This window comes from Cylas formicarius, unplaced genomic scaffold (genome assembly GCF_029955315.1).
Source record: "Cylas formicarius isolate icCylForm1 unplaced genomic scaffold, icCylForm1.1 PGA_scaffold_6__28_contigs__length_40554024, whole genome shotgun sequence".
Taxonomy (NCBI): domain Eukaryota; kingdom Metazoa; phylum Arthropoda; class Insecta; order Coleoptera; family Brentidae; genus Cylas; species Cylas formicarius.
In genome coordinates, this window is record NW_026844347.1 from 16,880,770 (window position 1) to 16,906,054 (window position 25,285).

At 32.7% G+C, this 25,285-nt stretch overlaps 1 protein-coding gene across 1 annotated transcript; it reads left to right on the top strand.

Annotated features, from left to right (window-relative positions):
• Positions 1 to 638: 638 nt before the first annotated feature.
• LOC132703418 (protein mothers against dpp-like) lies at positions 639 to 20,489 on the top strand. The gene is made up of 4 exons (XM_060672665.1): positions 639 to 762; positions 1,154 to 2,133; positions 9,249 to 9,660; positions 14,213 to 20,489. Exons 2-3 carry the CDS (start codon positions 1,161 to 1,163, stop codon positions 9,647 to 9,649), a joined length of 1,374 nt encoding a protein of 457 aa, XP_060528648.1. The 5' UTR covers positions 639 to 762; positions 1,154 to 1,160; the 3' UTR covers positions 9,650 to 9,660; positions 14,213 to 20,489.
• Positions 20,490 to 25,285: the final 4,796 nt, after the last annotated feature.

Sequence of the window (25,285 nt, forward strand, 5' to 3'; positions counted from 1 at the left end):
TTTTTTATAAATTATAAAAACAGTAAATCGTATGAAATTTGAGAAAGGGAATAAAGCAACTTTGTCTGAAAATTAAAGAAAGATAATTCAGCCACATAAAGGAAGGTAATAAGAAACTGTCAAATATTATTTTGCTCGTACATAGATGCAGTGAGAAAAAGCAAGTATATTCAGTAACGTTTAATTTGCATATTGGCTGCAGAAACGCCAATGCATTAAATGTTTAGGTGACAACACGGCGCGATTATATGCAACCAATCATACGCTTGCGAATTTTCTCTAATCCGTTAAAAAGTTTTTTTTTTCTTGATTGTAAGAAAAAAGACCCGTTTGCTCAACTTTTTAAGTTGACTCCATTAAATCACATTTTTATTACGGACAAAGCATCCTACAGTTTCTGAAAAGAACAGTTGACTATTGCTGCCCTGAAATAAAAGAAAATAAGAATATGAAGTTACAGTTACAGATACAGCGGTACAAAAATTGTTTTTCTGCTACGTAACTAAAAGGAGCCCGATTGCGATTACTTTAGAAAACACATACAAGGAATCGTATCATTAATAATGTATCGATCGTCCATTCGAATATCCCGCCAGCTCGTCTACAGCGCCATCGTTGACGTGACGGCTGAAAGGCGAGTGATCGCTTGACCTGGCGTCACAAAGTCGTTTGTGTGTTGATATTTTTTAGACATTTTAGCCGTTTTTCTGACAAAATTGTGCTCGGAGGTGTCCCAGCAGCGTTATTTCCTACTCGATAAAGGTAAGCACCTCCGTGGTTGGTTAATACGGGACAGGATTGCAGCGGTGGACATTAGCGAGGCATCAAATGCTCTCTGACTCGGTCATATCTGCTTTATTTTTGTTGTTCGCAAAAAAGCCTATTCAGTTGCTCCTGATAAATACCAAGTTTATCGGAAGCGCGCTCTTAGTGCTGCACTTCTGTTTGAAATGTGCGCTTAGCGCCACTTTAAATCATGGCTACGGATTATGAATTTTATGTGACTCATTTTAATAATTCGTGAGTCACTTGAATGTTTGTTATTTACTAGATCAATTGCTCTGTTAAACCGTTTGGCCATTTTCGCAGGTTTAAGAGCGACTGATCTAGAGTACACGCGCCCGCTTAACGTAACAAAGTTGTTTGTTTGTAGCTTTAATATGGAAACCGATGAAGGCGAATCTTCAAGTAGTGGACCAATTTCGACACTAAATAGTCTTTTTTCGTTCACGAGCCCGGCGGTGAAAAAACTCCTCGGCTGGAAGCAAGGTGACGAGGAAGAAAAATGGGCAGAAAAAGCCGTGGACAGTTTGGTGAAGAAGTTAAAAAAACGGAAAGGTGCCATAGAAGAGTTAGAACACGCATTGTCATGTCCTGGACAGCCTAGCAAATGTGTAACGATTCCGAGGAGCTTAGATGGACGGCTTCAAGTTTCCCACCGTAAAGGCTTGCCGCACGTTATATACTGTCGCGTGTGGAGATGGCCTGATCTCCAAAACCAGCATGAGCTAAAACCACTGGAGCATTGCCAGTATCCATTCTCGGCCAAGCAGAAGGAAGTGTGTATAAATCCTTACCATTATAGGAGAGTGGAAAGCCCAGTGTTACCCCCTGTTTTGGTCCCAAGACACAATGACTTTGTACCTGGTCACTCATTGCTGCCTTTCCAGCAGCTGGTGGAGCCCACTTTGCCTCACAATGTTGGTTACTCTTCAAGTACATTTAACTCAAACCATTTGAACCCGGGTTCACCAAACTCAAACGTTTCTAGTCCAGCCAGTGTCATTTCCAACAATCCTCAGTCGCCCTATGCGAATTTGGCAGAAACCCCTCCGCCAGCCTACAGTCCGACAGACGAAAGTGCCACAAACACTAATAATAATCCCAGCCCTGAGCCGTCTCTTAGTCAAGATGTCCAGGCCGTCGCTTATCAGGAGCAACCTTTTTGGGCTTCCATAGCGTATTACGAACTTAACAGTCGGGTAGGTGAAGTGTTCCATTGTCACTCGACATCGGTTATAGTAGATGGATTCACAAATCCTAGCAATAACAGTGATCGTTTTTGTTTGGGACAGTTGAGTAATGTGAACAGAAATTCCACCATTGAAAATACTAGAAGACATATTGGCAAAGGTGAGTTTTGTATTTTTATAGGGGAGTACAACTGTTTTTTTTTGTCTTATGTGTCTTACTTCATGAAATAGTTTACTTGAAAAAACCCTTTGTTGACTTTACTTATCATTTTGTGGTTCTATACTAAATTTATTTTGAACACTCTGGTGCTGTATTTTATTGCAAAACAAAGTGGAGTTAAATTCAGTTCAAAAAATTTATTGAGATGCATTCCTTCCAAATTAAGTGAATATAAAAGGACTATTTTGAACCATCAGCAAAAACTTTCAAGTCATTTTTATTTTTTACACGCTCGCTGAGAATTTTTTGCATCGAAAATGAAGTAAATATAATTTTTGGGGGCGATTCAATAGTTTAATTGGTTAAACTTAATTAAAAAATCACCACCACTGCTCAAACCAGCATTGCCACATGGGGTTGAAAATTTAGCTTATAATGCATATATTTTTTTTAAATCCCTATCTTTAGTGTTTAATGTTTATAGGGTGTTTCTTTGTGAGTTATTAGTATAAACTCTCGAAAAAACTATTCTTGGATGGGATCCATTATTTTAAAAAGAATCAAATTCTATAATAAGTAAAAAACCAATGAAATCCAAAGCTAAAGCTTAGTTCAAAAATTTTTCATGCAGAGTTAAACAATTTATATATTGACATATGAAATCCATATATCAAATAATATTATTTCCATCTTTGTCTTTTAATAACTAATAAGTAGTTATTTTGTTAGTTATGCACCTAGTTTCATGATATACAGGGCAGGGCAGGGAAGGGAGATACGGGGTGATTCTTGGTTTATAATAAAGGGTACTTTGTTATATAAACGTTCAAAAGTCAATCTTTAGAGATATATCGCGCTTCAAATACCTCCGAAAAATAATGTTTTTACTTTTTACCTCAAAAACGAAGTTAAAAAAAAACAATAAAATATTACGGAAGTATTACTATTATAGAAATACTTACTATTTATAATGTTAAAGAAAATTACGCTATGACATCATGAAAAATAAATTTGGAAAAACATTTAATTTTTATTTTAGATTTAATTTTTTATTTGTTAACGGTGAGTATTATACAAAAAATGCTGGAAACAAAAGCTTATAAATATAACAAAATAAAAAACATATATTTTTAGTGGTAGCCTAGTTCGAGGTCTATCAAATCTATGAAATTTTGAGTTTTTAGCAGTTTCCATTAGTTAGATCATGTTTAAAGAATAAACAAATTACTCTAAAAAAATCGAATATGTTATTAAATAAATATTTGAAACTTGTATTAATTTTCTTTTTTTTTTAATGAACTGATGATTCACGGATAGAACATTATTATTTGTTGAATTCAACAAATTTTTAACTTTATTAGTTATAAAGCATGAGAAAAAAAATATTTTCTCTGCTTTATTTCTTTAATTTAATTACCTTCGAAATTGCTAACTAAAAAATTAATCTAAAAATTAAATAAAAAACCAAAATTTTGAAAAAAACTCGGAAAGAACATTTACGCCGTTTTGAATTTTCACCACTTAAGTGTAGTTTCTATATATTTTTGCTTAATAGTTTTTTAATTACTACGGAATACAAAAATTATCCACATAAGCTAAAAAGTATTTTTTAAAGTTGCTGAAACCTGGTGTACCAATTTTGGACGGTGATTTATTTGTCGCTCCGGAGCAGTCTAAAATGAAGTATATGCAGCAAGTGTCTTTTATAATAGTAATATTTCCATCGAGACTTTCATTTTATTATTCTATCCATTTTCGTTTTTAAGATAATAGTTGGCTTTTGACCGAACGTTTATCTACCCTTCACCCCTTCAATTATTCGCATTTGTTTTGAAACACGATGCTTATTATATATCGTGTATTTTTTAGGTGTCATTCGATTTAGGAATAGAATTTTTTTCTAAAGTGACTGCCGCCAAAGACATTTCTGTTCCTTTACCTATATTTTTCGCGAGATTTTCCTATTCAAACGGGTATTCCTACTGTTTTTACAAGTGTTATCATGAAAAGAATAGGAATAATTTTCATCAATTATAAAATGAGTGCATCCGAAGGACAGCAAATAGTAATGTCTAAAAGTTCAGATTTTCACGAAATTATATATTTTGACATGACAATTGTTTCGACAACACTGTGTCTTTATCAAATTTGATAACACCAGTTCGGACACGGTGTTGTCGAAACAATTGTCATGTCAAAATATATAATTTCGTGAAAATCTGAACTTTTAGTTCTTATTTATTTTGATAAATGGATTTTCATCAAGTAAAAGCCTCCTCAGTTCAAATAGTAACGTTATATTTCTTATTATTTTTAAAAAATCTCGCCTCTAAGTACCATTCTTGTTAAGTTAAAATAATAAACTCGACAATAAATGAATCACTGTATTATCAGAATCGAGATTAAGATGTTGCCAGAGCAATTTGTAAAAAAAAATTGCAAACGGTTGCTTATGTAGCTCATTTTACGTACCCAACTTGTTCCCACATTTTTGTTATATTGTTAATATAATTTGTTTAATATAAATAACCGCATTCGAAAAAAGTCCGTTCTTAACAGCAATATTTTAAAACCATTTAATGTATTTATTATTTAGGTTTCACATCTAACAAGAGTTGCTGATCTCTAAATGGTCTAAATGATTTTTCAGATTTCAACGATCTTGAAAAATAATTTTTAAGTTGTGAAAAATTTTTCTATTCCACTTTTTTTTTTCGTCCAAAAAAATAGGATTAAAGCCAATTAGAAACAAAGTTTTATGCCTTGTATAGTATAACCTTAAAAATACCAAACTTGGGGGAATGAAAGTGAGGAAGGATCTTGCCGATTATTATTACTAATAATCATTGTTATCATAATTAAAAGATTTATTCGAACATCATGCAGGAAAAGTCAACACGTTATTCACAGTTAGTACGATAAAAAACATTGGTATCTTTCATATATATATACTATCATTTTATTTTCAATTTAATTAAAAAAAAAGCTTAAAATTTACTGAAAATATCAAAAATATTTTTTTTTTAAATTGCTTATCAGTGACTTAGTGTGACGAAGTTTTGTAAATATTACGCCCGTCAAGTTTGTTGAATGCAGAATTATGTATACATTTTTGGGTTCATTTTAAGAAGAAAACTTCATATGAACATATGACCTAAACGTCTTAACTTCTGAGATACAGGACCATAAAATTTTCAAAAATAAAATATATATTTTTTTAATAACCATACCATTTTAGATATTTTAATGAAATTTGACACATATGAAGCATTATTTAGTGTACCACTTTTTTTTAAATATGCCAGTAGCGGGAGTACCGAATTTCACCTGTCTATTTTGGCAGACATTGATGGTACGCTACTGATTTCCCTTGAAATATAAATTATTCTTATGATCTCCAATCATTTCTAAACAAATTTAATTTATTTTTTTTATCGGATGTACAATTTTCGCTTAAAGGAATAAAAACCTTTTCCCTGCATGGTCATAACAACATCGTTTATATAACAACATGCAAAAAGAAAAAGTTTTTATTTTTATGTGAAAACCGCGCGATGGACTAATTAAAACTTGAAAATTAAGAGATCAATTCTGCTCATAAATGAATGTAACTGTCTTTTTTTACAAAAATCAGTAGCGTGCCACTGACTGTCTATAAACAAATAATATTTTGGTTAATTAGGTCGCCACTACACTGGTTAAATCGTGAATTTTAGAGAAATTAGGAGACCGTTCTTTTTAGTTTTACAGTTTTAATGAAATAGCGTAACATCGTAACAACAAGGTAAATAATAAGCGAATCTTATTTTTTCAAAAATACTACCTACTATTGATATTTTTTGAAAAAAGGAGAACATATAAACTAGTTAAGTTGTCCACCTTGAAGGATACGCCCTTGAGCTCTTTTTATCATATTGCCACCTACTACAATGATAAAAAATAATTAAAAATTAATATTAATAATTATACCTACTTCGTATTCATACTTCAATTTTTGAAGTATACTTCGACCAGAATTATAGTGCTTTTACAACCGACCCCGTGATTAACTTTGCCTACTGTTTATTACTCCAAAACTGCAGCGCCTTATAGAACACCCTGTCGAGCAGACCCTTGCCCGTAACCATCCAAGACCCGTACTATTAATTTACATACCTACACCCACAACCGGGATATAAGTATGTTTTCAATCTTTTTCGCCGAACAATTCTTGAAACATGTACATAAAAAACTTAGTACAAAGTAACAATTTATTACGTTCTAGGTCACTTGTTTGCTTGCTTTCTGCTTTTGCTGCTCCTATTTCTCCTTCTGAATTTCTTATTATTTGCTGAGGTAGTTCGTCTTCTAAATTGTCATTTGGTTCGACTACCATCTCCACTTCGTCTTCAAATTCTGCGTTGTTTTCCATGTCTTCTTCTAACAGGGGAACATCTGCTTTATTCCACGGTCTCCATGGTGTTAAAAAACCTTCAAAAAATATTTAATTTTAAAATTGTAATATATATTTATATGTATTCTTATGACTATCTATCCTTTATCTACCGCGAATATAATCTATAGTCTTAAAAAAGACTGTTGTTATTTATAAATCGACGAACTACGTAGAAGACACCAAAATACAAGAAGAATGTTGTTAATCGACAGGCACATAAGAAAAAATGATTATTTTCAAACTTATCTGTAAGATGGATAGAGTACAGGTACTTACCCTTACCCTTTGAACTATCGAGTGAAAACAGGCTCTCATAATTAAAGCTGGAGAATCAGGTAAAGTCTGTTCATAGATATAAGAAAGTAACTTACTGATACGAATTAAGGAAAGACCCGGGCAAGCTGTAAGAATTAAATATGGCCGAACAGGTTCGTACTTTGCTTAGAATTTAATTATTTAGGATTTTGTTAGGAAAGATACTATACAAGATTTATTTATTTATGTATGTATTTATGTTTAAATCTAAAATAAAATTACAAATTATTATTATTACCTACTTAAATTACTTAAAATTATTCACATAATATATCGGTGTCACTATCGCTGTCATCGCCTGTTCTAATTATTATTTGTTCTATATTATTTGCAATATTTTAACAGAATTTGCCCAACTTTATGGAGGGATGTTAAAAACTTCGGTTTCTATTAGTTTGAGGACCTTGGAGTTAACACGGAGAAAAACATTGTTACGACGAATGGCAGATTTCAGTTGGTGCCAAACATGTTCAAATAGATTAAATATACAATGGTAAGGTGTAAGCCTTAAAACTGTATGCCGTAGATTTTTTGCATAATTATCACAGACGTATTCTTTTTGTAGGTTCAAGCTTTGTAGAACCTCAATTAATTGGTTTTTAGTATAATCTTCGTGAAAATAAATGTCGCTATTGTACATGTAGTTTTGGATTGTTGCTTTTGTGTCACATGAGAAAGGGGTTTTAGTCAACTGTCTACTCTGATAACTAGCATTGTCCATTACAATTGCGCTATTAGGAGGAATGTTTGGAACTAGTTTGTTTTTAAACCAACTTTCAAATAAATCAGCGGTGGTTTCTTCATTGCAATCCAGAGAAGAATCTTTAATATTTTTCGCAGACAGAGAAAATCCATTTGGAATCCAACCATCTTTAGAGCCAGCATGCAAAATAGTTATTCTTTTAACTCTTTTTGATGGCGCGTTTATTTTACACTTATCAGTTGAGTCAACCCAACCATTTTTCGGGGTATCATAAGTGTCGAACCAGGTTTCATCCAAGTAAATAATTGGCCTTTGTTGATCTCTGTAAATCCAAATTTTTCCTAGATATTCCAGTCGCCATTTCCGAATTCCTTAAGCTTCCATTAAAACTTGCCTTTTGTCAATTTTTTTAAATCTAAAACCCATGTGTTGAATACACTTCCATAAGATAGTTCTGCCACATTTAACGCCGGTTTCATCTTTTTCAAGCCTCCTAATTAAGTTATCTAATGTAGGCACGCTTTGTTCCTCGTATAACTGGTAAATTTTACGTCGTATTATATCTTGATCGCTTTCATCTACACTCAAGAAAATGTCAGCATCGCATCTTTTTTTCATCGCTGAAAATTTTCATCAATTTGGCCGTTTCCTCTAAAGATGCTTGCTGGCACCACGTTCAATGAGAGTCAAATAAACATTGTTTATAATTTCCTTAGTCTCAATACTTGGGGCGGGAGCATCTCCTGAGATATACTAGACTCACACATATTTTGCATAATTCGCAAACGATTCAACACACGCTGTATTACACATGAAATAAGAATGATTAGGAATAAACTTAAACTAAGTAGTATACCAAACCAATGAATATTAAACACAGGTAGGTATAAAATTGTTTTCTATTACGGAGCACAATTTTACCTGAATTTAAAGTTCGAAACTTTAGGTAATAATCTTGTTGCAAAAGCAATTGGTCACTTTTTTATATCTATGAACAGAACATACATAAATACGTACTTACTGGAAGGATCACATTCTAATACCTCCGTATCATATACGAATATATTGCAATTTAGATTAATCTCAAATTAAAAACGCTATATTTACATTTCAAATAATAATTTCAAGTTTCTATAAATATTCGTTACGGTCCATCTAAGGCAAGACCTAGTTAATGCAGAATAAACATCTGTTGTAATGGGTTTTACCACGGTCCTGGAAAGGTCTGCGGTTAAGGTACAGTAAAATACTTAAAACGTCAAAGCAATAAATGCACAATAATTTTGGTCTTACAATATTTTAATAAAACAGAGAGACAAATAATGATAATAATTCTCTGCATGCCGACATTTTAGCGATATTAAATGAAGAAATTAATTTCTTTAGAAATGATTGATTTATCAATATCTGTCAGGTGAAATTTCGTTCACCCGCCACTGGTGTATTTAATTAATAATTAAAGTGGTACCACCCTCAAAAGTTAAGACGTTGGGAACATATGTTCATATGAAATTTTCTTTTTAAAATGGACCCAAAAAATCGCGTCCAAACACTTTCTGGTGTCGCGCTAACCATTTTTTCATTAATGTGCTTGTCAATGTAAATAAGTGGCGTGTGTAAAATGATTTCGTTAATGCCGGTATTTCCACGTTCCCATTCAAGGTGTCCACCTGTACTACGTGAATGGCGAGGTATACGCCGAATGTCTCTCGGATTCACCTATATTCGTGCAGTCGCGAAACTGCAACCACCACCACGGTTTCCATCATTCGACGGTGTGCAAAATACCAGCCGGTTGTTCCTTGAGGATATTCAACAACGCCGAGTTCGCTCAGCTCCTGTCTCAGTGCGTCAATCACGGTTTCGAGGCCGTTTACGAACTGACCAAAATGTGCACGATCCGGATGAGCTTCGTCAAGGGTTGGGGCGCGGAATACCACAGACAAGACGTGACCAGCACCCCCTGCTGGATCGAGATTCACCTTCACGGACCGTTGCAATGGCTGGACAAGGTCCTGACCCAGATGGGGTCGCCTCACAACGCCATCAGCTCGGTATCGTAATATATTGGGGGGTAAGTCGTGTGTTTGGTTTCGTGGCGAGTAGGGTAGGTGAACGTCTCATAGGAAGTCCTGGTTCCAAACTTTGTCCCATTTAGGATGAAGACAGGCTTGAAGTTTTGCACATTCACACAGATTGATCGGTCACATTTTTTAGGTACTCAACGGAAATTTAAGTTTTAAACGCGGATATTTTGCTTAGCGTTAGTGATATCGGAAAACGTTATATTATTCTAACCCTACATACCAAACTTAATGACATTATTTTGATCAGCACTCTTCATTTGTCATAGACGGCTTTTATTGCTTATTTAGGTTTTTCCTTTCTTTTCGTTGTAATTTTATTAAGAAATTTTTTTTATTATTACAATACTGGTTGTTTAGTGTGTCCGTTTTGTATTATTTCTGTATCATATCTCTCGCGTTCGGTTGTACAGTTCAGTACCGACCAACTTTTTCCATAAAACCCCTTAAAAAAATACTTAAAATTCTCGCATGTTATGCAAGAACTGTGAATATTAATTCAGTTTCATTTCAAGCGGAAAGTCCATGAGGCTAAGTCACTGTTAGCTCCAAACGCTATACCGTTTTTACAATATAATCCGGTATTTTACTTTGGTAAATTTTTACGAAGGTCTAACCCCAGGCCTACCTCGCTTGGGTTTCTCTTTGTCACCCTGAATAATTAGATTCGCAATTCCACAATGACGTTCCATTCGGTACTTCGTGCATACAAATGCTGAAAGTTGACGGATTTGTGTAGAGTTTTATCGGTGAGATACAGTGAAAAATACATTCTTACTTTAAAATGTTTATTATAAATATAAATGAAGGACTAAATTTATAAAAAAAAGTTATTCTACATCAAAACAATCACATTGATAATTAATTCTGGCACTAGTCAACTTCTGTAAACATTTCCTTCTTCGATGACATGTTCTACACATTTTTTTTATCTAAAAGCAGATATGTTTCTACTTCGCTTCTAATTAATTCTGTTGTCCCAGAACTAAATTTCGACGAAGTGTTGGGTATGGAAGACGGACAATAGAATTCCCGCTCCATTTCCACATTATACTTTTTGTCAAACGTTCCCGTCCTAGGAACTTCCTTTCTTGGCGGTATCGTAGCTATCAAACCAGGTGTCATATGATGATATGAAAAATTATTTTAGAGTCATTATGTTAAATTCTTAAATTGAAAATCAGTTTAAGCTTTCTAATTCAACGACTTGAAATCGAGCTACCTCAAGTATTGACTGTTTTAGGAACATTTATAAAAAGCACACTAATATGAATTAATAGTTCAATCAAAGAAAATTTCCCAACTCTTAAAATGCAACAGTTCCCACGGCACAGTTCTTGTCTGCTAACAGCTTAGGTACGGCCCTGGCTTGTGGTACACGTGCTAAAAAAAATTGTCCCTTCCGCTTTACAACGGCTGTGTCTTAAACTCATTCCGAAGTCAAAACCATAAAAGTTTGTAAAACGCTATATGGTTTGGTAAACTTTACACGATTGACTTGAACTCACCCATAACACCCGCTACGGGGTGAAACAAATACCTGCACAAAATTGTTAACAGTTGATTTTTTTTATTTGATAAATTGCATCTCAGGCAGAACTTTGAAATAATAATAATAATAATAAAGGTGTTTATTTGGATTATAAACAGTATAACAATAGCAAGATTCAGTCTACTAATGATTAGTATACTAAAATCTTAAAATATTTAAAATATTTAAATACGGTATTTCTCAGACAGTGGATTGGTAGAAAGGGATCAACGGCATGCAAGGTCTCCCGATATTACCTCCCTGAATTTTTTCGTCTGGGGATATTTAAAATGAAAATTATATAAGGAAAAACCAAGGAAAAAATTGAGATGATTGAAAATTTAGAATTAGATGCGAAATAAGGCAAATTAATGATATGCGTGAAATTTGACACAGAATGAATAATCATAATAATAAAAAATAATTATTCCCAAAAAGGGACTGAAAGCAATTGAGAATTGATCCAAGTTCAGCAAAAAAAGTATGTATAATCGGGAAAAAAATAATAAATCCTCAGAATTATATGTGTAGACTGAAATAAGAGTTGAGTTTTATGATACTTATATTAGATTTTGGATTAACAACATAAGTGGTAGAGAAAACAAAACAGGATTTAAATGCGTATTTAGAATTGGGGGTGCTGTTTATATTTTTTTTTAAATTGACCATCAAAGATTTAAATTTTCTAGGAACACTATTGCGTAGTATATAAGGGCTCTAAGAAGACGACCTTTCTTCAGACGTTCCATAAAGTAAGGTATAACGAAGAAGAGGTGAGAGATAACTCCAAAATCTTTCTAAAGTTCAAATTATGAAAATCGGTTCTGTATTTAAACTTATTTACTAGATATGAACGATATTGAATATGTATAATACTCTATTAAGTATAATAATAATTATAATTAATTATAATTGAAATGTGACTAAGCATTTTAGATCTTCATTTAACCTTTCTTGGGTGGCTACTGTTTCGTTGGGCGGAAAAAAGCTGGGTGTATCATCTGCGTATAAATGTACACTACCATAACGTAAACAATTACTCAAATTACAAGTGTAAGTGGAAAAAAGAAGCTGCCCAAAATTAAGCCTTGAGGTACCCCACAAGATGATATTTCGCTAGATGATATGCCTTTTCTAGTTTGTACAAATTTCGCAAATAGGTTCTAATAAGTCCAATTCGCGCTCTCCGAGGCGCCAACAAAGTACAAAATCGCTAAAAGTAACTAATGGTTTAACTTGTCAAAAGCTTTAGAATAATCCAACAGCACAAGTTGCCTTACCAACATCAGCAGCTCGAAATATGTCATCGGTTATGCTTAACGCAGTTGCACAACTTTAACCTGGTTTAAAAGCAGACTGGTGCTTTTAAATATATTAAAGCTTCTTAAATGTTCCTTAATTTTACAATTCACAAATTTTTTCTACAAGTTTTGAAAGACTAGTAGTATGGTATCGACATCTATTTTTTAACCTGCAAAAAATTCGCTAGAAAAAAATTTGATTGACTTGTGCGAGCATTCACTGTGGGAGCTTGGTTTCCAAAGTTATGAGAAAATCACGAATACAAAAGTTATAAAGATTGGTCTGATGTACAATTTAAAATTATTTTAAAATATATAGGGCAGCGTTTTGAAATTCTTCAACTTTTTTTATTAATAGTAGTACATACCTACCTAATAGTTTTTTCAATTTTTTAAACTTTCTAAAAAAATACTAGTTTTCACACAAAAATTACGATAACATCATTATTTTTCCAGGTAGATCACTCGTATTTGTATTAGCATTATTTGAAAATTACGTAACGCAACGAATATATTTGCACATTTTATTATTTTTTGCCAAAGATCTTACAAAAACCGCTATACCTTTTATATACCTACCTTTAATACTTTGCGATTTATTTTAAGTTTGCCAATATTTACCCTTCTTTCTGTCTAAGACCAAAACTAATCGCAAACAGGGCTCTGTTAAGGTTAAAAAATGAACAGGGAAAAGAACTTTGTTGGAGCCGTAGGTATAGCAGTTTTGGTGAGAATAACTTAAAAGTTTTAAATGTACAAACAAAGTAAGTAATATGAATTACCTATTACTACAAGTTAACTTATCTTGTCCTTAATTATTGTTAAGGCTTAATAAATGTTCGGAAATATATCTTTCTACTTGGATGTCTTTTTCGTATATTTCTTGGACGTGCTTGTGGTGTTGTAAGGGAATTCACGTAAACCCGATCTTTAACATATTCTCACAAAAGAAAAATCTAGTGATGTTAAGTAACAGGATCAAGGGGGCTATCCGATTCATTTCTGCGTGTAATGATTATTTAAACATTCTCGATATTCTCAGTAGTAATGCGGAGGAGTTCCATCTTGTTGAAACCACATTTGTTGGATCTCAATGTTATCGACTTCTTCAAGAGATTGAGGTAAATCATTCTGCAAAAGGTTTAAATATCTAGGTTAACGAAAAAAATTTTATCGGCTCTATTGCTTTATTTATAACGGCGCGGAAGTTTTGCCTTTGTTCAAAATTACGGGTCTAGGAATTCTTCGTTCCATAAGGAAAGGGATTGGGCTTTAGAGTGGTGAGATTAACGGTAGATTGGCATGTATCACTGATTGGCAACTGACCTGGGGGTTATTTCCAATTCCTCTTCTTCATTGGTACTATTCCGGTTTTCCACTTTCCGTTTTTCATATTTAATACGACCACTCCATTTACCACTGAAGAGATTTTCTAATTGGTATACGTCTATTAGAATCCTTCGCCTTAGAAAGTCCAAATATATGCGTTTATTTTGAACACCCTGTAGCACCTAATTCAAATTCTGTTATATATATCTTTTACGTCATCTTCCAATTGCGCTTATATCAAATATGCGCTATCGTATTTTTTTTCCATTGTGTGAAAACTAGTACCTAATTTTTTAGAAAAATTAAAATATTGGAAAAACATTGAGTTTAGGTATGTATTATTAAAAAATAAAAAATATATCTACGTTCTTATGTTTCTAGGACTTGGTTCAAAAAGTGACAACTGTACTAAACAACTGTGGTGTCGACGCTCTTGCGTCGCCTAGGGAAGCATGGAATAGAGCCTGGCATTCGTCGTCCATCCACCGCAGATCTCGATTTACCGAGGGCTTTTGGTAACGTGTTAAAGGTGGAGAGAAAAATGTGACCATCAACAGCTACAGCGTCAAACACAACGAATACGGTTCGGTGTTTAATTCGCTCCCGATGCGATTAGTGGTTGGATACACGAATCTAACTGTGATCTGTGGCGGAGACCGAATTAAACGACCGACACTTCCTTCGTGTCCGGTGGTTGTTCCGCGAGTTCATTTTCCCACGTGCGAGAAACCAGTTCCACGATGACGAACGATTTAGCCGCCGTGAAAATTGAAAATTGTGTTTGTTGTCGATAATTTGCCGTTATTTAGCGTAACAGGTGGGACTTTGCGCATAATAAATACGCTTTCCGTGCGACTCTTCCACATTACACTGGATGTCCTACGACCGCTATTGAAAGATACAAATTAAAAACCATCTTTAATGACGGCTTTTAATTTGTACGTTTGAAATGTCTGCGGAAGAGTTTTTTTTTATCTAGTGGATACGAGGGCGTCATTGGTGATATTAAATTGCCCGTTCGCGGTGAAGAATTTAAACGTTTATATTTACCAAAATACTGAAAACGGTGACGGGGCAGGTGTCACAAAATCTCGTCCCGTAGAACTATTAATTCTAGTAAAATAATTCGAAATATTTCGTATTACAAACGCAAGACAAAATATTTTTTTTTTATAAAAGGGATGTTTATATATATTTTTTGTTCAAGTTCGCTATTTCCTTTTTTTTTTTTTCATCCGTTGGTAATGAAAATCGAGTGTCTCAGTAAGGGCGACGAAGTACGGTATTAAAAAAACGGACGTCCCTAGAAATTAGAACAAAAATTTTGGGTCAATCGGTCAAATTATTGATTAGTGTCTGAAATGGCCGCCAGGGCGGACTAGCTGCCATCAAAAAATTTTGTTAGTACTATTTTAAAACTGGAACATAATAAAATCTTTTTTGCTTAATGCTTAACGCTGTCTCTCTGACTTGTTGATATCTCCAGAAAGGCTTAGTACGTTTTAGTAAACTTGCAGTCGTTAAAAGTGCTTCGAGTTATGCACCACCATAAATGCAATTTTTTTTTATATCATACAGGCTGTTTTGTAATTTGTGGTTTTTCTTTTAACGATTCCTATAGTAGCGCGTCAAACAGTAGTTAAAAAAATTATATATAGGTTATGTTGAGAGCTTTGTTTACAATGTTTTATGTTCTTATTTGTAGATTATGGACGTAGAGTTCATAATTCCAACAGGATTGGTATCCTAACAATTATTATAAAACTAATTTTTGCATAACAACCTGCCTAAAATCATAGCAAAACTTTTTGTTTTAGTGTTTTTATTGAATTAGATCGATTACAAGAACCACCCAAACAACCAATTTTTTTTAAATAAAAATGTTCACCTACATGTGTCCATTTAGAGAGCTCTTTTTAACAAAATTACACATACATTACAATACATAATATATTTTTCCCATCTTAATAGATTCAAAAAATGTGTAAGCACATGAATGTTAATTTTAGAAGAAATTAAAAATGCAATCGAAACACCTCAAATTTTAATAGTGTTTCTTTTGAAACTGTGTAATGAATATTAATATAAATATCCTTTTCCTTATATTTACTTGCATTTTGTTCACCTTGAGTTTTATACAAAAACATCTGAATTTCGTTATCTAGGGCTTTAAATCGCTCAATCCGGCATCATTTTCAAATAACTGTTATAACACTTTTTAGACCAATATCCCTTATGATGTTTCTCAAATTCTGACAATCTAAGTGGCTATACCTCTCAAATGCACCGTACAAAAAATTACTACTTACTAATGTATAATAATTAATAAAACAGGTTTGTCTAACAATTAATTAATTGTGATTAGTTTACTAAATCCAATTTTTAATGACATAATAAGTGATAATAATAAATTGATTGAAAACGGGCAATTTTATGGACTTCCAAAGTATTACAAAAAAGTAAAATATAAATAGCATTTTATTTTGATTTTCATTTGACATCCTAAATAATAAATTTATTAATAGCGTTTTATTTAATAAATACTGGACGACATATATATTTATAACCACCCAGAAACTGGAAATATATTTATATATGTTAGTATAAAAATTATGAATAAATAGTATTATTTTTATCTTTTTAAAACGCCACCTGGTGACAAATTTTACCAAGTTTTTTAAAATACGTCAAGCTTTTTTGCAGCTGTGGACATTTATTTTCGATAATGTTCTCACACTCCTCAGTACTATCTTTGCAGTGATAGAGCAAAGAGCAGTAAACAAAAAGGATTTCAATTTGCTTCAGCTTTAAAATAGTATATTCGGTTTATGGTTAATAATAGAAAATTTAGAAATAGGAAAAACTATCCTTGGCCAATTTACTTACTAAAAGTTTTTTCAAATACCTTACCTCGTTGCCGATATTAGGACAGTGGTATAGAGCGTCTTTTGGCGGAAGGAAAGCATTAAAAATATTGTCATTTACCTCGGCTTGAAATTTGAATATGTTTTCTTTTTTTTTTCGATTTTGCGAGGAAGGTACGCTTTTCGTGCCTTTTGTGTCGGATGTATTTGGGTACTGGGATACAAAAAGCTAATTCGAACGAAACCAAAGTTGTGATCTCAGTGATTTTTTTTTAATTTAATGTCAGCGGTGAAATGTTTCCGCAACTCCTAAGCCGAAAATTAATGAGTACTTTAAAAAGTTGCCAGTAAACCAAAAACAAAAAAGTAACACGCCTTCGGGACTCGATTTTATCGATAACTATTCACTGCTTTTTTGTAAATTCTTTTTGACTTCTAAATCGTTTAAAAATTTGAATGGTCTTGAGTATAAAAAAATGCTCTTTTACTTAAATTGAAAAAATGGTATTGTTTAATAATAAATGACAATAAATTTTGCTGCCCATTACCCTTTTTTCGCGTGTGGAATTTTGTAGGTGACAATATTTTCGACCAAAGAATCTTTGTATTAATTGATATTTCTCACTCAATCCGGTACAATAAAAAAAAGTATGTGCCTATTAAACTTGCAACCCGGACGCTCTGTCGGCTGGGGAGAGATAACTTCGCCTAATGTCACGTGCCTGTTTTTGTCAGTGGGTTTTTGTCAACGTTTCTACAATAAGACCGAATAACCGCTGTTACGATGTAAAGAGTTTTTAAGAGAAAAAGTCTATTTTTAAGATATTCAATATTATTCGTATTATCCAAACTGCTATGTCTACTGTATCGGGAATCGTATGTGTTAAGTAAAAATATGTTGTTAGTGTCGCTGAAAATGTATGCAAAATATTTTCCTGTCTCAACATAGCGTCAGTTGTGACTGTATTGTGGCTTAACAGTTAACTAACTTACCATTAATCTTTCTATTTAAAGGATAAAATTATATCGATGGGTTCAAGTCAAAACGACAACTAGAAAAAAACGTCTAATTTGGAATAACTATTTAAGTTTTTTCTTTTCCCCAAAAAAATGATTTTTTTATTTTGGCACTTAAAAGAAATACAGTGCAACATCTGTAATCGGGAGAATTGCATGTAACAGTAGATAACGTATATGAAATAGATTTGCAGATATATAGGAGCATGCTATTGAAACTATTCTATATTAGAGCTCAGGTGTTTTATTTAACATATTGAAAGAAAATTAGTATTTAAAAACAGTACATAATTATGAAAAAAAACGTAATATATACAAGTACTTAATAAAAAAGTGAATGTAGAAAAAAAACAAAGCACATAACTTGAATTTACAAAATAAAAAAGAAGTCTGTAAAAACAGAAGAATACAATCTTCAATTGACTTTGGTTTATTCAAATTCATCTCTTTATCGACAGCTTTATTGAGAAGGTCGATAGTTTTTTACAAGTGTTAAAAGCTGCTTTACTATGTTTAACAACATTTGAATGAACTTCATCCTCACTGGAGCTAGATTCTTTATCTGCAACCTCGTTGATTGTATCAGCATCTGTCAAAAATATCGCCGTCTCATTTCTTGCTGTTGCGCAATCTTCAACCTCTTTAATTTAAAATTGTCCTCGGCTGCTTTTTTTATATAAATTTTAGTTCAGTTAGCCCTTTTAGAGTACATATCAAAAACTGACAACGTATGAAATCTTCATCATCAAGCTGAGGTAAGATAGGCTTCATCCATGGTTTTTTTTATTGAGTGGACAAAATCCTTCAAGTTAATGTTTTTGAGTGTTGTAGGAATACCCGGTTCCCAATCAAAGATTGTTTTCGGCAATAAAGCTCCAAGGGTTCAATAACATGCTGATCGATAGATTGCATTAATGACGTGCAATTGGAGGGCATATACATAACGGTTGGTTGTCATCTCTCGTTAAATCGTCAGGATGACCTAGAGCGTTATCTAAAATTAGAAGCACTTTTTGAGGTAAATTTAACGCGGCATAAACTCGATATGGACCCTTTCCTTTGCCCTTGAGTGAATTTTTTGTGTTTGTGTTGTAAATCTGGTCTATTTTAAGATTTTTCAACGGGTCTACTGCATCGGAGTTGCTGGAAAGTGATACTCGTGATTGTCTTACCAAACCTGGTCGAATTTCTGAAGCCACCCTGAACTCGCTTTTAATTCCCCATTTTGAAGGGTTATTTGACGATGAAAGAATTTAACTTCTTAATATATTTCACCTGACAAAGGGGTACCTGTTGATAATCAATCTAATCGGGGGTCGAACCATGAACTGTAGAAAGGCTATAATAATTTCTAATAACTGCTTTCATGTTAGTATTTCCTTGAGTCTATGTCTATGTCTGTGTTAACCATGTGGATAGTCCATTTTACATGATAGTCGTAAATTATTCCTAGTTATTTACTACTGCTACTACTACTCTAGCAGTTTATTTTGATGGAACTAGGAGTATATAATATCCAGAGTTCATGACATGGCTGTCGAAAGTTCGGATCATGATTTTGCTTTGGCAATACAGTATCATCCGCATATACTATTAAGTTATTTTGCAAAACCAACAAATCATTTATATATAAGATGAACAATATTGGTCCAAGTATTGAGTCCTGAGGTACTCCAACCTTTATTTTAACTTGTTGCCTTGCTGCATTTACCCTTATACCTTGGCGCCGTATCTTTCAGATAACTTGCTATCGAGGTGAAACTTGATTTTTATTGGTATATTATTATTGTCAATAGATAATTTCGTTATCTATTGTTACTATTCTAATGTATTCAAAGAACACTTCATTTTCACGAGCTATTATATTTAATCTAATATTACAGCAGTTGTCAGTGTTTAGTTGGGTTCTGTTGTAGCTGTTTTTTACCTAGCACCATTTCTTTGCAAAATGGCAGGGGCAAGGCAAATCCTTTTTTGCCTTTCTTGGAAAAATGTAAAAAACAGTCATGTATAAATTTAAATTAAAAAAAATACCAATAATAACAGTCAAATGAAACTTTAAAATAGGTCATAAAGATACTAGTTCGCTTTAACATTTTGTTCGAAATGATTGAGCTGTTAGTTGATACCACTAAAAGTAATGGTGTTATTATTGATATCGATGTATATTTAATGATTAATCTATATTAATGAAAATAATAGTTACACTTAAGGCTTAAATTTCAATTTTTTGGCGCTTATGTCGTTTTGTCTTGAAAACGTCGATACTTTGACTCGTCACATGACCATGAAAAATTTCAAGACGCGGAAATGATTTGCTAACATGTTTGATGTACTTAAAACTGATTTTTCCTTGCCTAAATGAGTGCAAGCGTGTCTTAAAGCGGCCAGTTAACGGGAAAAAGGCTCGCTTAATTGGACCAACCTCTGTAGAAATAGCGTCCGTGTATGTGCAATTGGCGTTTGATCAAAAATGAATTTTGGTTATCTAATTTCAAGCCCGTATTGTAAAATATTTTCGCAGTTAATTAGTGAATTAGTGTTTTTTTTTTTTCATTTTTGTAGCTTAATGGTAGTTTATAATATGACCGTACGTATGCGGAAATTCGTTTGTTGTATACCTAAGTGTCCGAAATTTGTGATCGGTCGTTATTAGTTTCGTAATGTTGCCATTCTTGCTTATTTTTTTTTTTTAGATAATTATGTTACTTATGTATTTAATATGTTGCAATATTTTATTTTACTTTTCTGTTACTACTTGTATGTTTTGTATATATATATATATATATATATATATATATATATATATATATATATATATATATATATATATATATATATATATATATATATATATATATATATATATATATATATATATATTATGTGTGTATATAATATATTTATATATGAATACCGACTATCCCGAAATTAATCCGCAAAACCGAGGCAAAAGTCTATCAATGATTTGATATCGATTTGGCGTAGCAAACCCCTAGTAATGAAGTATATTGACTTTTTTGTTTAAATCAGTTTACTTAAAATGGTGAATGAAAAGGCAGAATATCAAAATGCGTCAGTTTAAAAAATAAACCTTGGTGTGTCATGAACTTTAAATTTGGATCTCCATTTTGTATGAAACTGTAACATTACATAGAATTTGTTATTATTTAGTTGGCTCTGGGTACGGAATAAAAATGCTAGTCACGCTTAACATAATACCTACTATAAATTATTACGAACAATTTTAATGTTTTGTCATATATTTTTATGATTCAGGTTTAGTTTTTCTTAACACACTAAGCATTCCAGTTGACAAAAAGATCCACATTAGAAGAATGTATTCACATAAGAAATTCACATAGAAAAATCTATTCACATAACCAAAGCGTGACTGTTCTAGATAAACTAATAAAGAGTTTAAAAAAAGCCATTCCCCCTTTGAAAACATTCTTTAAAAAAAACTGTTGGTAAAAGCGATTTGCAATCAACAGAGATCGCTGTTTTCGACTATCGGTTTGGTTTCGGATCGTCCGGTATATATAGTGTGAGTAAAAAGTATGGAACGATTGCGTTTTATATCCTAGAAATATGCCTTTTTGAGTTATTTGTCCGTATTCCTGTACCGTATACACTTTCTTCCATAAATTGAACAATTCTATCAGAAACTTGTGATATTTTTTTACAAGCATTTTCCATACTTTTAATCTAACACGTATGTATACACACACGATTTACCTTTAATTAAAACGAAATAAAAAGTTGCTGGACTTTGGTTGAAATCCTTTCCCAAATATCACTTCGACATGAAATGGCTACACGGGAGGATGAATTGCAGAAATGCAAGAACTATTTGAAAAAAATGACTAAATTATCAATATGCTGCATATACTCTACTTCTTACCTCAGCCCAATTTTAAAATTGGGACTAGTTTTCGTTGAGCTACAAATGTGTCGAAAACGAGATGTTTATATGAAGCGTAACTTTTTGCTTAGAAACCATCACTTTGTCCTTATTAAACTTACACATGAAACTGGCTCGCATTCTACATTGTACCTGCTTATATATTATTTAAGGGGTCGGAGCTAATGAGGGGCATAAATTGACTTGCTGATTCCCATATTCGTAAAAGTCGCTGTTAAGATTGCTTGGTTTCTAGATTTCTATAGACTTTCGAATTTTTCGTTAATAGGAGAATTGATTACATGCAGGAATTTTAGTTTTTATCGAATAAGATTTGATGATCAGTAACTGCTGTCCGATCCGGTAAATGTTGTAAACTACTGGTGTGTCAAACAGAAATTTGTCTTTGACGGACGCAAGATGTTTTCTTGAATGTGACGAAGGACAACAGTGGCAACTGGGGTTGCTTTCGAACTGATTGTTTTTGGAAGGTTGTGGTGAAGTGCATTTTATGATGGAGCATTTAATTGCATTTTATGATGGAGCATTTAATATCTCTAATATGGAAAGTATGTCTCGGGTTGAGATAGTTTTAAGGTTCTGTAAACAAGAAAGTTGATAACCGGTGATTTTTGGGCGAGATGTTCATGTGACAATGCATTTTGGTTAGTGTAGGTTCTCTGTAAACAGAAAAGGTTTTGTTACGTTGCATATTAACATCATACATATTTTAGAAAATGATACTTTTTCTCATTCAATATTAAAAATTGAAATATTTTTATTAGATTCGAAATGTTGCTTCTCTTAATTTTTTTAAATCAACCATGTACATTTTTGCATTTTGAGATAGCATTTTAAAGAATGAATCCAAGGATATATATGAAACACTGGTCTGGACGAAATATATTAACGTAATTAACCTTAATTCTGAATGCATCTCTAATGTTTTTTGTAAAAATATTTTATTTTTAAAATTTTGAACAACTCAAGTGTGCAAGTATGGCATTTAATATATAATTGGTCGCATTTAGTTGATTAATTCCAGCCCGAATTTGTTGTAAAATATTTCTTTGCAAGTGCCCCACAAAAACAAGTTCAGTCCATAAATTTTTGCTCCTTGGTAGCTACAAAATGGTTCCCTTTTGACCAGTCTAAGTTTCTAACATTTTAAAATTTCCATTTAAAAATTCACTTATAAGGACGCCATCTTGGTACCAAATTAAATTTGGTTGTTCTATTTCCGGAATAATGTTGCGAATAAGAGGTTTAATAAAATTATTAATAAAATGCTGCACCAAACTTTAATCGATCTTCTATTTTGTTTTGTTTGCCTGACATTCTCAAAAGGTTTATTTTTAGAGCGCCAGTAATGCATATTTTTTCGATTATGTAATGTTACTCATGTTATAAATATGATTAAATTAATATTAATTGAATTGAAATGATTAAATAAAATAATATTTATTTCTTTATTTTCTAATAAAGATTTTTTATAATATTTAACGGTATTTGAAATATCCAGTATTTCCATAAAAAAAATATTGGAAACGCATTCAGAATTAATTAATGAATTAACTACTCAGCATGACCGTTGCCTTTTTTAAAAACTTTATTTAAATTTACAACCGTTTAAAATTGTCTGTTACAATAACATATCTAGACAGAACTCTGCGTCAACGCCGTTAAACTACGTTTTTATATGTAGAAATAGGCCTCTGCTGGGTCAGCATTCTTGGATCTTCGCTAGTGAGATAATTCCTCCCCCGTAAGCTTCAACTATACCGTCAAGAGGGGCAGTTGAACACATTTTTAGGTTCTTCGACTTGTTGCTCCTGTTTCTTGCTGGATTTGGTACATCTCGGCTGTAACAATCTTCTATAGCAAATAAATAGACACAAACTGATTATGGCCATGTATGCTCGGATATTTGTAAAATTCCGAGAACTTCAGAAGTGGGTAATTTAACTGAATTTCATCCTTTAAAAGGTTTAGTTCGTCTAACTTCATTTAATTTGACAGTTAAATCCGTCTGGCTTGGTTGTGTTCGAATATCTGGCAGATCAGGAAATAATATTGGCTGAGTACTAAGGTTGATTGATCTGACATCACTAATTATTTGTTTGATGATCAATTTTGGAATATTGGAATTTTACCTGTTAAGGGATCAAGAATTTTGTTTTAGAATGCCTTCGGCTAACTCATTTTGGTTCCGCTGCAAGTTTTTAATAAGCTGTTCATAATGCTCGCCTTCAAATGCGTCAAGATTTCCTGTAATAGCTTTAAAAATAGATCCGAGTACATTTATTAGCCCTTTCTTAGATCTTTTTTGATGCGGAAGGATTTCTATAATTTTATTTTCAATCCTAGATTCCAAAATGTTTAGAAGTTTAATATAATTTTGACTATCGTTATTGTAATATCCCGGGTGGCTAGATATTATTTTTGAGATATTTTCCTTTTTTAAATATAATTTATTTATTGTTAAATAATGGATTAAAGTGTAAGTGTATTCGATTGATTTTGCATTTCCCAATTCTACTGGCATAATTCCGGGGTTGTTGTTCAATTTTCTTAAAGTTATTTCATCATAAACAAATAAATAAAATGTTAGGAAAAGGTATAATCCGTCCTTCAACGAGCCCTTAGAGCTCACCCATTTGGATCGTTCCAAAAAAAATCGATGCTTCAAACGTACAAAAGTGGCGCGTAGTAATAGATTATCGTAAATTAAACCTTAAAACAATCAACGATCGATACCCCATTCCAAACATTTCTGATATACTAGATAAGTTAGGATAATCACAATACTTTTCGGCTTTAAACCTAGCGAACGGTTTTCACCAGATTGAGTTGGCACAAAATTCGATAAAAAAAAACAGCGTTTTCCGTGGAAAACGGACAATATGAATATCTCCGAATGCCATTTGGATTGAAAAATGCGCCGAGTACTTTTCAACGCGTTTTGGACGCGGTACTTAAAGATCTTCAGAATAAAATTTGTATGGTCTATATGGACGACATAATTATTTTTAGTACAGGCTTGCAGGAACACATTCAAAATTTGCGCCTTGTATTTTCGAAATTACGCAATGCAAAATTAAAAATTCAACTGGACAAATGCGAGTTCCTAAGAAAAGAAATCGAATTTTTAGGACACGTAGTAACGCCAGAAGGCATCAAACCAAACCCGAAAAAGATCGTGGCCATTCAAAAATTCGCGATACCCCGTACACAAAAAGAAATTAAACAATTTTTAGGCTTGCTCGGATATTATCGTAAATTTATACAAAATTTCGCGAAGATTAACCATTAACTCAATGCCTAAAGAAAAACCAGAAAGTAATGCACTCCAAAGAATTTGTGGATTGTTTCCAACATTGTAAAAATATACTAAAATCAGAACCAGTACTTGCGTACCCCGATTTTACCAAACCTTTCGAATTAACAACTGATGCATCAAATTATGCTATAGGAGCAATATTATCGCAAAATGTTCACCCAATTAGTTATGCATCCAGAACGTTAAACCCCGCGGAAATAAACTATTCGACCATCGAGAAGGAACTGCTAGCAATTGTATTTGGTCGTAAATACTTTAGACCATATTTGTTTGGACAAAAGTTCTCACGGACCATAAACCCTTAATCTGACTTCCAAGTTTAAAAGAAC